The sequence below is a fragment of the Aethalodelphis obliquidens genome, unplaced genomic scaffold (assembly GCF_003676395.1).
Source record: "Aethalodelphis obliquidens isolate GAN/ISIS:26980383/991018 unplaced genomic scaffold, ASM367639v1 scaffold8, whole genome shotgun sequence".
NCBI lineage: Eukaryota > Metazoa > Chordata > Mammalia > Artiodactyla > Delphinidae > Aethalodelphis > Aethalodelphis obliquidens.
The window spans coordinates 44,129,069-44,144,107 of record NW_020837952.1 but is presented as its reverse complement, the minus strand read 5'-3'; the positions used below and the strand labels follow the sequence as shown (position 1 = coordinate 44,144,107).

The 15,039-nt window shown below is 42.5% G+C and overlaps 1 protein-coding gene across 1 annotated transcript in view; it reads right to left on the bottom strand.

Moving 5' to 3' along the window:
- ANO4 (anoctamin 4) overlaps positions 1-15,039 on the bottom strand; it is a 451,959-nt gene that overhangs the window by 417,404 nt on the left and 19,516 nt on the right. The window contains exon 3 of the mRNA XM_027107320.1: positions 11,484-11,735. Within this exon, the coding sequence (XP_026963121.1) occupies positions 11,484-11,735 (252 nt within the window). The remainder of the gene's footprint in view (positions 1-11,483; positions 11,736-15,039) is intronic.

Genomic DNA, 15,039 nt, shown 5'->3' with positions numbered 1-15,039 from the left:
TTTAATGGATTACGACTAGCACTTTTGGGAGGAAATGAAATATCAGAGTACGTGACACATGAGGATAAGTATTATTTCCTGAAACACTTTTTCAGTTGAGAGAGAGAGAGAAGGAAGAAGAAAAAGTAGTAGTGGTAGATCACAATATGGAAGTATTTCTTACTCTAGGTAGCGGTAAAAAAAAAAAAGTTCAAAGCCACAAGCTAAGACAAGGTAGCTGAATAGCATTTTACAACTCACTAAACTCGGCAAAAAAACAGCATTTTACAACTCACTAAACTCGGTAACAAAAAGGATTAAAAACACGTTTTGTCTATTTCATCTCCTTTGAGTGTCATAACAGCACCATTTTACAGATGAAGCAATCAAGGCTCAAAGAAGTTAAGTCCTTCGTGTGAAGATACCTTGATACGTGGCCAAACTGGGAAGAGAAGCCAGGTCCTTGGTCTCCTGGCCCACATTCTCATTATAATCTTCACCAGCTCCAATACATCCTTGAGACCTCTCAACTTATATCACACTCTCAGTCTCTACCCGTTTCCAAATCTAAATAAACCCCCTCTTGATTTACCCCCTGACAATGTCTTGCTTTTGTTTGTTTGCTGGGGCGGGTAGGCGCTGCGTTCGCTGTTGGAGCCCGGGTCCCACAGCACCGCCCAAGTGAGCGCGCGGCCCTGGGGCCCCAGCTCTCGCCTCCGCTCTACCTGTGCGCGCCGTTCGGGCTCCACGGGCTTCAGGCGCTAGCTCGTCCCCTGCAGCCGCCGACGCCGCCTCCGCGGAGCACCCAGCGCATCCCCAGGAGGCACCCAGGCGGCCTGTCAGCCGCGGATCCCGTCCCTGGCCAGTGACTGCGCAGCTCCCCAGCCAGCAACGCCCGCGCGGAATCCTAATAGTGGTTTTTTCCCCTTCATTGAGCTAATCAAATTTTACACGTGTGATTAATATGTTTAATCCACTAGCCCGCTCCACTGTCATTCCAACAAGAAAGGAGCCCAGCCTATGTCCTAATACAGTGCTTGGCCCATACTAGCCACTCTGGGAACAGCCGCTGAATAAATGAACATGAATCACACGACGTCGGATGAGAAAACTGGAGGGAACTTGCCCATTCCCTGGTTACAACCATAAACCAGTTGTATCCTTATTTTGCTGAAAAGACAGTGCCTGTACAAAGCTTCCAAATTCCCACCCTCCTAACCAGGCACACAGTCATCAGAAGGGTGTTACCCAATCCTTTAGGTGCCCCTTTGCTGGCGAGAAATACAAGCTGAACCTGAAACTGGGTGCTGAGAAAATCTGCCCAGATGCACGACCTCTTTCCCCATAGAATTCAAAGCCCTGATCCTCTATGTCAGCGGTCCCCAACCTTTTTGGCACCAGGGACCAGTTTCGTGGAAGACAATGTCTCCACGGGGGAGGGGGGAGCGATAGGGACCGACGGGGAGCAGATGAAGCTTCCCTCACTCACCAGCCACTCACCTCCTGTGCGGCCTGGGGGCTGGGGACCCCTGCTCTATGTGTTCCTGGCTTTCAAAATAATTTACAAGGCAGCTGGTGTCCACAAACCCACTGGATGAACTCTGATGAACCACATCTCAAAAATCCTAACCTACGTCAACTCAGGACTCAGTTTAACAAACAAGTTACCGGTCATCGCCTCCCCATTCCGGCAGAGACCTACGGACTTACCATACCCGTGGCTTGAGGACTCCACTGCGCAGCCCACTTGCCTTTCCCATTTATAACTTCTTAATACCTTCATTTCAATCAGCTGATGTAGCAAAGGCTGTATGCGCCGCCTCACCTCCCCAGCTGCTATAAGTATTGGTGCTGATGGCTCTCAGCTGAGTCTCTGTCTTTTGGCCCTTGCCCTCCAAGAGAATTTCTCAAGGTCACACATTCCCTGTAGCAGATTGCATCCAGGCAGTGATGGGACGGTACAAAAGCCCCATTGTGGGACAATTTTGAAGGCTGTCCCAGCTCCAGATCTCCCTATGCGTTGGGTTGAAGCCTGTGTATATCATCACAGTCCAAATCCTCTCTCTGCCCAATCCTGCTTCCTTCCCCCTTACCTCCCCTCCCCGCCCACACACACAAATACACTCACACATTGATCCCAAGGGCTCTCCCTGATAAACTTCTTACCTGCTCATCTCTGGCTCAGAATCTATCTCCCAGGACACCCAAACCAAGCTAACTAATTCCTCCCTCAAGCAGTACTATGGTTACTGGGTTTTTTGTATCTAAACCATGTCTATGAGAAAGTTAGAACACTTATACCACACAGGTCAATCATTTTCCCCTAACACAGTATAAGCAAACTTCCCACTTACAGCTGGTGGTAAAGCAAATGTCTTTATGGAGCGCTGTTTTGGGAACTCAGAGACATGTTTTGATAAAAAAACAATATTTCCAAGGATCTTTAAGAAGAACCCTTTCCTTCACAGCACCTGCCTGTTGGTAACCATACATTTTTTGGTGTAATATTGTTATCTGCATCTCGTACTAAATTCCAAGTTCCACAACGATCACATGGGAGCTTGTTAGAAAAGCAGAATGTCACCCCCAACACCCACCCGCTAAATGAGAATCTGCAGTTTCACAAGATCTCCAAGTGATTTGTATTCACATTAAAGCTAGAGAAAACTGGCCTACACAACAAAGCTTCAGTACTATATTTTAACTTAACTGGAAACACGTGGAATATCCACTCACTCAACATACCACATCTATTAATCACCAAGATGTACTGAAACTATCTCCAAAATATCCCTCAGATGTGCCCCTTTTGGATTATATTGCTTAATCCCAGTTCAAGCCCTCTTATCTCTAGAGGACCACACTTCACGTAACAAGAATCTAGATGACTGGATGAATGGATGACTTTATTGGAGCTCTTTAATGCCTTTTGATTCTAAAATATATTATCGTTTGCAAATCAGATTTAATACAGCTTTAAATCAAGTTTTTCAGTTTCTTATATCAGAAATCCTCAAGCAACTTCACAGCTGCATCATCTCATTGACTTTGTCCTCATGTGCCATTAATCATTCCCTGATTCACTGATGCTTTCAGTCTTCTAAAACTAAATAACCACCACACTTGGAAAAGAGATTAACAGGATTGTGCTAGAATCAGAAATTAAATGACAGGACATGATCTTGAATTCTGAAAAGAACGATATAGCCAAATTTGAGAAGAAGGGGAAATTAGGAAACTTGAAGAAAGCACAGTGATTTATTTCTCTTAGCCAATTCTCTTGTCAAATAAACATTTCCAATGATCCTCTTAAAGTGCAGGTGGTCCCCAGCTAACCTCAGCTTTTGTCAGAGAAGTGGTATATATATGGTGGTTAAGATTCTGGGCCCCCTCACAAATGCTATTTAATTTATGGAATGCCAAAAAAGTTGAATACCAGAGTAATAGTCCCAGAGAACCCAACCACCGCATGTAACAATATCTCTATGTATAAGGCATTCAGTGCTCGACCTTGAATGTGAAGGACACAACCCCCAGCTGCTCTAGCATCAGTCTCCACACACTGTCCCGATGTTTGGAACACCAATTCCTCACCTGAACAACCTCTACTCAAATGCCTGCCCTTCTACTGGGTGACATCTTCTACCCAGCCAGGATTCTAGAAAACCATAAATCACCTTCCAGAAAACCAGGACAAGTGGTTTCACGTATTATTACTTCCTAACATTAGTAGGTTAACCATGATACCCACATTCCATATAAACTTTACCAGGAAACTTATTCCACCACGTACAATTAAAGTTGAAATACCCCTTCAGGGACATTTTGACAAAAGGAAAAATTTTAAAGGCAGAGAGATAAGTGGGTAGGTACCCATTCCATTTTAAAAATCATGTAAAATGTTCAATTAAAACTAGAGAAGGCAGAGAAAGAGGGAAGAAAAAAGAAACAGCAAACAAATGCAATGAATAGAAAGCAGTTACAAACACGGTAGATATTCACCCAACTATATCAATAAGCACTTTAAATGTGAATGGTTTAACTATATCAATTAAAAGACACATCATAAGAGTGGATAAACGCACAAGATCTAACTCTATGTTGTCTACAAGAAACCCACTGTATATATAATGGTTTAGCAACTGTGTCTCATTTCTACTGTCCTGTTTTTTTGTAGAGGGTAGCTGTCCTTTCCATTACTCTGCGCCGTGAATTCAGCTGAGCTATCACTGAAGCAGAAATTTTGGCTTTAGACTGGCTGGGCCTGCCCCTGCGAGTGGGGCAGGTCCATGAGTATCTCTGGGCATCTCTAAAAGGGAGCATGCCTGTCTCCTGGCTGGGTCAAACTACTCTCATCTCCTGGTCATATCAGTAGCTCAACTTGCAGGGTCACTTTTTGTGGCACCCTAGCTCTGAAATTTAATTCCCCGCTATTTCCTTTGGCATCCACTCTGAATATATCTGGTCACGATTTGTTGAAAGAAATTGAATTCGTGCTATTAAGTGGGTATCACTTCCCAGGTACTCTACACCTCAGGCATTTAGCAGTTTTCAAAGTTTACACATGCAGAAGCACTGATATGCCCTACGAGGTCACTAGGAAAGGTAAGTGAACATCTTCCATCCCAACGACAAGACAGGCTCTTGGGAAACGATCATTGATCAGGAACAAAGAATAGTCATTTCACGTCTCCTTTCCCTTTCACAAATGAGGATCATCTTTAAAATCCATAAGAGATGTATGGAATTCACTTAGGATCTTTTTCTAAAACCCAGCTCTACCAAGAGACCACTGTGTGAAGCTTGTGAGAGACAGGGGAAGGAAGGCACAAGAAAAAAGGGATGAGTTTTTGCTTATTTCTGTGTATGTAGATGCAGGGAAATTGTCACTGGTCTTCTTGGACACAAATGGAGGAGCTCTGATTTATGACATAATTTCAGAGGACTGTATATGGGGGGCTGATGGACAAGTATCAAAGGTGTTAACTGAATTCTCAGGGGGAAAACCTCCCTCTTTGGAAAGGGATTCCCTCCATGTTTTTGATTAGGGCACAGATTGCAAAAGGCTCTTGTTAAATATAGGGTAAAAGTCATTATAATACATGTACCCTATCTCAATGATTAGATTATCAGATTATTCCCACTAAGCAGAAGTCCAGAGAACAGAACTGGACTTAATTAGTATAAGTCAGTGGTTCTCAACTGGGGGCAATTTTGCCCCTACCCAGAGGACATTCGGCAATGTCTGGAGATATTTCTGGTTGTCACAACTGGCAACCAGTGGGTAGCAACCAGAGATGCTGCTAAACATCTACAATGCACAGGATAGCCCCCCATAGCAAAGAATTAATCAGCCCAAAATGTCAATCGTATCAAGGTTGAGAAATTGGTATAAGTGAACAACAAGAGAAAAGGTTTAGGTGCAGCATGAGATACAATTTAAGAAGAGTTAAAGGACACAAAGAGACATAGAAAAGGGAAAATCAAAAGTGTGAAGGACATACTTTATCAAGGATAGCCCCAGACAGAGCAGAGAGAGCAGAGTCCTGGAAATGCCATAAAGGTGGGGGCCCATTGCAAGGGCAAGGTACAACACATAGGAAGAGAAACTCAAAGGGGGGAAGCAGTGTTAAGAATTAATGATGAACATGGGATCATGTCACATGCATTGCAGGATGGTTAGCGGCATTCCCGGTCTCTACACGCTTGTAATACCTCCTGCCCAGCTGTGTCAACCAAAAATACCTCCAGACATTGCCAAATGTACCCATGAAGTAAAATCGTCCCTGGTTGAAAACCATTCTTCTAGAAGGACCTTTTTAAATTAAGAATGTATTTCTTCCTCTTATTATTTCTATCATCTTAGCCTTTCTTCTAGGTTCAAGTTCCTTCTTTGCTAAAATAGGCTTTTCAGTCATTCTCGCAGTAGGTGTACACTGGGTACACTTTCCCAGTCTTTTCCAAAAAAAGTTCTTATGATGATCTCCCTCTTCAATGATCATTTGGCTGGCTTCAGAATTCTGAATTGACCATTATTTCCTTCAGCACTTTGAAGATATCGATGCACTGTCTCTTGGCCTCTATAATTACTATTGGAACATCTATCCTCAGTTCAATTGTTTATTATTTGCAGGAAATCTGTTTTTTCCCTCAGATTCCTAAGATTTTTCTCTTTGTTTTTTGCTGACTCACCAAAATATGTTTATATGTGGATTTATTTTTACTTATTCTGCTTGGCATTCATTGTTTCTTGACTCAAAAGATTTGTGTCTCTCAACAATTCTGGGAAATTCTCAGCAGCTGTGTTTTTAAAAATATTCTCTCTCTCCATTCTTTCTATTCTCTTAATCCAGACAGGATTTCTATTAAAAGTATGCTGGACTTTCTCATTCTGTCTTCTATATTTCAACCTCCCCCTTCTTGTTTTGCTATCTTCTATCTCTCTATACTGCATTTGAATTTCTTCAGATCTATTTTCCAGGCCTAATTCTCTCTTTAACAGTGTCTAATCTGCAGTTTAAATGGTCCTAGACAACATACTTCCTATATGCTGGGCTCTACACTGACCAAACAAATACATGATTATGACATTAATTCTCAGCTCAAGAACTTTCCATCTAGTAGGCTAGCCATAAAAAGAAATATAAAAATAAAATTATATTACAGTCAAATAAGAGCAGAATTCAAGATGTCAATAGGAATTCCCAATAGAAACAGAAAGAATGACTAAATATGCTGAGGGGGAAAGGGAAAGAATTCACAGAGGAGGTCAACTCTTAGCTAAGTGTCTTCAATAAATTTTCTAGAATAAGAATGTAAGGAAGAGCATCCAAGCAGTTGGCACATGTGAAAAATCATGGATCTTTAGGGAACTGTAAAACATTAGGTGTAGCTACTGTGTGGCTGCATCTGCAGAGAGTGATGAGAGATGCTAGAGTCAGTTAATGCTACTTAGGAAGGTCCTCATGTACCACGTATAAAGTGTTCAGGCTTTCTTCTACTGACAATGGGGAAACAACAGAGATTTTTCAAGTCAGGGAGGAAGGCAGGGAGGGAGGAAGAGTGGAAAAGAGAGAAAGAGATGAATTTGGCAAACTAACCCTGAGGACATGGAAGAATCAAGATGTGGGGAGGCTGCTCTAGTCCGGTAGAGACGATGAGAGCTTGAGCTGAGATGGTGCCATGGGGATGGAGAGGATGCTCTGAATTAGAGCTATCTCTAAAGTAGGCAATGAACATGTTAGCCAGCTGGCTGCGGAGGCTGATGGCCAGCAGAGGGTTAAAGCTTGAGGACACCCAGTTTTTGGCTTGGGAGTCTGGATGGGCTGTGGCACCATTAAACAGAGTGAGAAATTCAGCTTTGGGACTTCCCTGGTGGCACAGTGGTTAAGAATCCACCTGCCAATTCAGGGGACATGGGTTCAAGCCCTGGTCCAGGGAGAGCCCACATGCTGTGGAGCAACTAAGCCCGTGTGCCACAGCTACTGAGCGCACTCTAGAGCCTGTGAGCCACAACTACTGAAGCCCACGTGCCTAGAGCCCGTGCTCCGCAACAAGAGAAGCCACCACAATGAGAAGCCTGCACACCACAACGAAGAGTAGCCCCTGCTTGCTGCAACTAGAGAAAACCCGCACGCAGCAGCGAAGACCCAATGCAGCCATAAATAAACAAATAAATTTATAGAAACAAAAAAAAAGATAGGAGGGGGGGAAAAAAGAAATTCAGCTTTGAGCACTACCTAAAAGAAAGTTCCATTTGGGACACATAAGTTTTGACATGTCTGGGATATATCCAGGCTGAAAGTTCTGGTAGGCAGTTGTAAATATATCTTTAAAGTTTGTCAGAGAAATAAGACATGGAAATATCACTTTGGAGTCATCAGCACACAGCTGGGAACCAAAAACAATGGAAGAGAGTGGCTGAGAATCAGTTGGTGGTATAAAGTGACCAAAAATGTAAGTTGTGTGGTAGTGATGATGCAAGTTGTAAAGCTTGGTTAGCAAAAATTGAGTATCAAACCTACTCAGAATATCTGAGATGGAGACGGTTTCCAAACGTTCCTCCTATGGTTCTCTCAAATTCATCTTCTTTTAATTGAAGAAATAAGTTAATAATATCTTTTGCACTCAATGTGTTTTTACTTACATATTTTAATGTTATATTTTATATCACATTTTAACACTTTATTAGTAGTATTTTAATAGCATATTAATTAAATAATTTAATAACAAAAATGTGTGTGTGATCACCTAATGTGAAAAATTCTATCTTAGGACTTATAACACTGAATTAAAATACTTCATTTACATATCTTTCTCCTCCTGCAGACTTTGAGCTTCTTATATGGGGTGATGCTTTACTCAATTTTCTATCCCAAGGGTTTACTGCAGTACATGACACACAGTGGAAATTTAGTATGTATTGGATGGATGGATAGATGAATGGATGGAGAAATGGATGAATGGAGGGATAAAACAAGCCAGACACTGTTTTTCCAACTTAACCTGCTACAATTAATTTACTGATTAAAACATTCTCTGCCACCAAGAAGGAGCATTGCGTCCAGGGCCACCATGCAGTTTCACAGGTTGTTAACTGCACAAGGTAGCAAACAGGATTAAGTCAAGTCCAACCCAAGAAGAAACTTCTACACACGATGAAATTAGTCACATGATGAAGGGAAGGAATGATGGAATAAGGTAGTGGCAAGAGTGAAAACAGCTCAATAAAGTGAGAATTTCAAAAGGTCTAGTCACTCAGTGTTTTTTCAGTTGCTTCTAGAATTGTAGAGTTGTAGAGATTATAAATGGAAAAATGATTTTTAAATATGTTTGGAGAATTCCTAAACATGAGAAAACTCCAACAATCAATAAATAATTGTATGGTGATTTTGTGCCTACAAATTTTAAGCTCCTCTACATCAGACCTGAAGTTTATGCAGAAGAAAGACAGATTAGAAATATGAAGGGATGTCTAGCAAAGTCTGGAATTTGTAGGACATTCTGCTATAGTTAAACTGACTTACCCCAGAGTTTTCTTCAAACTAGCAACATATATATACATATATATATATATAAAAAATAAATTAACTCTATTAAAAAATAGGAAACTGGAAGCTGTCATACAAAAAACACTATTAAAATCAATAAACTGCTATAAGAAATCAAATAAATGCAATAATTAACCTATAATCATAATTGAGTCTTACAGAAGCTACACCAGCATCTATAATTTTCTATTTTAAAATACCCCATGCTTGTTTAATATATCCTTAAGTGTCAGACTTATTTTGTAAGTATACAAATTATTATGATTAAAAACCAGTTCTTTGGAAAAATTAAATATTTTATTGCTAATGGAAAGTTCCTAGGATAGAAGAGAAATACGGGCTTTTAATTTGTTTTTGAAAACGTACAAGTTAAAAATAGAAACCTCCTCCAAAAATCAGATTGCTTCCGAGTGTGACGCGCTATGGAAACAGAAAGAAAAAGCCAACTCAGAGGGAAATGTGATAAAATGTTATTCCGGCAGCTGCCGTTTCACAGTCCTCTTTACCATGAAATGCCATAACCTCGCAGCTACCCCCGGCCAAAGGCAGGACTTTATTTCTTAATTTCGGATTTTACTGAACTTTTTAAAGCAAGCAGAGTCAGTTTTCAATCATGATAACATCAAAACCCAGGAGATTTCAAACTTAAATATGGAAAATGTTTGAACTTCAGATCATGATCTTTCTACTCTCCAACTGACATTCAATCAGGACAATCAGAAAGATACTCAGTTTTGCCACGGCAGAGCCAATGGTATGCAAATATCCCCCAACGCTCTGCAATATCATCCAACCACTTAACCAAAGACACTTTCGAGGGTGTCCCCCGAGGTGGGTGTGGAGGAAGCTCGGAGGGAGCAGCCTGCAGAATGCAGATGCTGAAGCTCACTCTGTGCCATGGACACAGCATCCCCTGGGGTAGAGCCCAGGAATCTTCATTTCTAACCAGTTCTGTGGGGATTCTGAACGTTGAGCGAGCCTGCAATCTGCTGCTTTAGAGATTGCTCTTGATAATCTGGAACTTCTGCAAGGTGGCAGCATCTGTGACTTGTTGAGTGTCATTGTGAATGTTGAAGGTCACCATTCAAAAATTTATCTCCAGAACAGGAATTACACATTGGATTACTCCAACTAAACCTTCACCTCTAAGCACTCTATCTGTAGAAAAACCAAAAAAAGGGGCAGGATAGATTTTGCATAACTTAAACCTCCAACTCAGACTTTAGAAATAAAAACAATGAAGTGGCCATCCTTGCATGAGTAAAGCTTTCCACAATTCAATGTGTAATGGAAGTGACAAATTTTAAGACAAGATGTTGTAAACATTTTTCTTGCCCTGATTAAGTTATGAGCCCCAAAGATCACATAGATCAGTGGTCAGCAAACATTTTCTGCAAAGGGCCAGATAATAAATATTTTAGGCTTTGCAGGCCGTACTGTCTCTGTCACAATTACTCAGCTCTGCCTTTGTCACCCGAAAGCAACCATACACAATACATAAGAGGTTGTGTCCCATAAAACTTTATATATGAACATTGAAATGTGAATTTCACGTGTCTCAAAATATTCTTATCCTTTTCATTTTTTCCAACTATATGGTCTCAATGTTTGTGTCCCTCCAAAATTCATACGTTTGAAATCCTAATGGCTAATGTGATGGTATTAGGAGGCGGGGCCCCTGGGAGGTGCTTAGGTCATGAAAGTGGAACCCTCATGACTGGGATTAGCGTTCTTATAAAAAAGACCCCACAGAGGCCCCTTTCCCTTTCTGTCACGTGAGGATACAGAGAAGTCTGCAACCCAAAAAAGGACCCTCGCCCAACTATGTTGGCACCCCGATCTCAAGCCTCCAGCCTCCAGAACTGTAAGAAATAAATTTCTGTTTTTTATGAACTACCTGGTCTGTGGTCTTTTGTTATAGCAGCCTGAACTGACTAAAACACCAACCATTTAAAGTAAAAACTATTTTTAGTTCTTGGGCTGAACAAAAACATGTGGCAGCCAAGATTCGGCCCATGGGCAGTGGTTCGAAGACCCACGACACAGATCAAATTTGTGGAGCAGCATGTGGTGCTAGTAACTGAGGTACGTATTCAAAAATGACTTTTTTGAATATAAGACTGTAATCCAAGATCAATGCCTTGTCACTAAATAGAGGATAAAAATTAAACAAAAAGTCCTATGACAAAACTTGGAATTCTGATTCAGAGTTGATTTCCAGACGACATCTTACCAAATAGAAGTAACGCTTAGGTCAAATATTTCTAAACACATCTAACCTTCCTTCTGATACAGCCAAGCTATTAAAGGCCAGTGAACATGGGCGAATTGTTGGGGTCCATAGCATCACATAAGCAGAAATGCAGACGCAATCCATTCAGCAGGCAAATGCATGAAGGAACTTTTAAACACATGGAGTCCTGAATCTCCAACAGGAAGCTATAGCACTGTTACCTGTTGTGTCTTGGCTCAGGGTTTCCTGGCTGCTGCTGCTGTAAGAAGGCACTGGAGTGATGGACAGTGAAGCTGGGCAAGACAGAGGCGTGGCCAGCTCAGTCTTGCGAGTGAGGGATTGGTGATATACCGGGATGCCTGCATCTTTGGAGACGAAGAGAGGCAGATCTGACGGGAGAGTGGGTCTGCCTTGTGCATATGGATTTTTCCAGTGGGTGAGCCCAACTGCAACAGGCCCAGCAACGTCGTAACCTGGCAAGACAAACACATAAGGTCAGATCAGCAATCAAAGCCTTATACCATATTTCTTTCTGTATTTCCCCCAAAGTCTTAGCTGCGCGTCAAATCAAACACCACTTGAGATAAGTATGCATGTTACTGATAAATAGGTGGGAACTGTCACACTGGATGAATCTCGTTAACTAGTCAACCTATGTTTATTAAGCACATACTATGTTCTAGGTGCCCAGTCTTTGCCCTTAAGGAGCTCAGAGTCCAATAAAGGAGATAAGACTTGTGATCATAATGAAAAAGATAACTGAAAGTCTATTATGTTCTAGGTACTTTGCATAAGTGATTGTAATCCTTACTGCAACTGTACAAGGATACAATTACTCTTTCCGTTTTACAGGAAATTGGACCTCAACTTGCCCTAGGTCAAGCAGCCGTTAAGTGCCAGAGGCAGAATTTAAGCCCAGATCTGTCTGGCTCCAAAATCTATGTTCTTTCCCTTTTTCCAACTAACGACAGTACAAAGCAAGATGAAAGAAGTAGTTTAAAGTGGGACAAAAACATTCCCCAGGATTTCAGGGGACAAAGTCCTTTCTAGGTGGAGGAACTAGGTCGTGGAAAAGATGGCATGAACTTGGCCTTCTAGGCAAGGGTTGCCACCTAAAACAATCAGAGGGACAGATCTGTCCTGTAGATGTGTTTTGTTAGCCCACATTTTTTTTAATTTGAAGTTCAAATTAAAATTGACAACAATAAAAGTCTAGAGCATTCTCAACAAAAATCCAGCTTTCTGTCCTCTCTTTAAAAATCTCTTGATCTTCTCCTAAAGATCAAGCAACACTGGACCCATTCCCATGTGGCAACTGTCAGCTGAAGCAACCACAGAGCCACTCTTTTAAAGCGGAGTAAAGGAATTCCTGTCTGCCGCAGTCCCCACCATTCCCTAATACCTTACTCTCAGCCTGCTTCACTTATTTGTCTTACATGCCTGATCTCTGCAGGCCTTTGTATTTGCAACCGAGGTACAGAATTCAGACATATAATGTAAGGGTAGTCAGAAAAAAACAAGAATGGAAAGGTAGGTTGATACAAGACAGCTGAGGGTCTTAAATGCCAAGGTAAGAAAATTAGATTTTACTTGCTAGGTAAAGCAATATCCCTAAAAGTTTGTGAAGTGGAGACTGGCATAATCAAATGGACGGCAGCAAAAGGCAGAATCTGGGCCTCCTTCCTCTGGTGGTGACCCCTCCTGGGGAGATTCCTCTGACTCCCCCAAGCTGTCTTAACCACAGTAAAGGGAGGCCCAGTAAAAGGTGTTGGTGTGCAGGGGCTGGAGGTGTGCGGGGAGAAAGTCCAAATTGGGGACGGGGTGTTGAGGTACCAAGAAAGCCCAAAAGGGACAACAAGGGAGGAGGCACGCATGGATCCTGCAGACTGGCCGATGTTGTCGGGGGCAGCCCTCCCACACCACGCGGGAAACCACTTGAACATGGAGATGTGTCAGACAGTCCCTGCCCACACTTCACAGCCAAGTGTTCCTTCTCTCTATGTGTCTCTCTCATGAGCTGAGTATCCCTCAAGGTCAGAGGGTGTCTTAGTCATCTTTAAAACTCCCTCCCAGAATTTCTCTATTCAGCTCTTGCCCCTGGCATTCAATAGATACCCACTGCTCACCGAATTCTTCCTAGACCAGCGGCAAGGAGGTGACACAAGAGGCTGTGAAGTAGAGGCCAGGCAAACGTTATTAAGGGACCAACTTTAAATGTTGGCAGCAAGAAAGGAAAAGAGGTCCAGAGAGATACACAACAATGACGTGGAAAGAAAGGAGTTTGGGGCCACCAGGTAGCTTTGTTTTTTGCTGGCAAGATGTCAGAGAAGACTTATGGCAAACAGAATGGTGCATTTCCTCATCCTCACTGGGGCCATCAGAAGGACTGGCCTGGCAAGGGCTGAAGAAAGTTGAGTGTGTTTTTTTAGACACGAGGAGGTGGAGCTTTAGTGGAAATATCTATGCGGAAATGTCTGGCAGTAGACTGAAAAAAACAACGAAATGAGGATTAGGAGACATAGGACCAGAGCTGTAAATCTGGAACTCATGCACATTGAAACCACGCCTGCTGCCCAGCAATGAACAATCTACTTCATCGTCATAAAATGATAAAGCCACTAAAAGTTACAATATGTCTAATGCTTATTGGCAATGTGCTAAGGGATCTATCAGGACCACCTCATTTAACCTCACAATAACCCTGTCAGGAAGGTACTAATATTCCCATTTGACAGATGAGGAAACCAAGGCTAAGGGACATTATTACTCCTGCAAGGTCAATAACTACACAGAAATAACAGATTCAAGGGGCTTCCCTGGTGGCGCAGTGGTTGAGGGTCCGCCTGCCGATGCAGGGGACACGGGTTCGTGCCCCGGTTCAGGAAGATCCCACATGCCGCAGAGCGGCTGGGCCCATGAGCCATGGCCGCTGAGCCTGTGCATCCAGAGCCTGTGCTCTGCCGTGGGAGAGGCCACGGCAGTGAGTGGCCCGCGTACCGCAAAAAAAAACAAAAAGAAATAACAGATTCGAGCCCAGGCTCATCAAAGACAACATGGGTGCTCTGGTCCCCTGCCTCGCACTGAGAACACAGGCAACAAGAAGGATTCTAGGAGATGGAATCGGGGTCTGTTTCCCCCTCAAATCGCTCGTAGGTTATTTATTCCTTTCTGAACAATTTTTTATAGAGGGATCTCAATGGACCAGAATGCACAAGGAAAGGGAAATGCTGACACCCTTGAGAACATGCTGACTGGACTGCTTGTACTCTTCTTGGTCAGTCACCTTCCTAAAAGGTAAGTGGAATACAGTGAGGTGAGTGATTCTTTCTCCGGTAAGGGCTACGGAGCCTCTGAAGATAATCACAGAGAACACAAATTAATGTTCAGAACTGCGATGGAGCCACAGCTGCAGTGGAGGCTGAACTGAAGCTACTGACGCCAAGGCTGCCCCCCGATCCTGTTTGTTGGACTAAACCTCTGATGCTAGTGTGTTTATTTTGTGATCAATACTCTTGGATCTCCCGTAGCTCCTAAGAGTGTACTGGGGCATAGAAATGAAATTCTAGGAGGCACGATTTGAGTTGATGCTCCATTATGTTTTTATTAAAAATGTGAAAACGTATTACCTCCTACTCACACCAGAGAATCCTTTTACAAGAAGATAATTAGAGGACCGTGTTTTCCCTCGCCTTGTTGTTTCATTCGGAAACTTGCTTAAATGCCTCTTCTCTTTCCATATTCCCAAGCTCCTTGGGAGTCATTATACAGAGAAGGGTG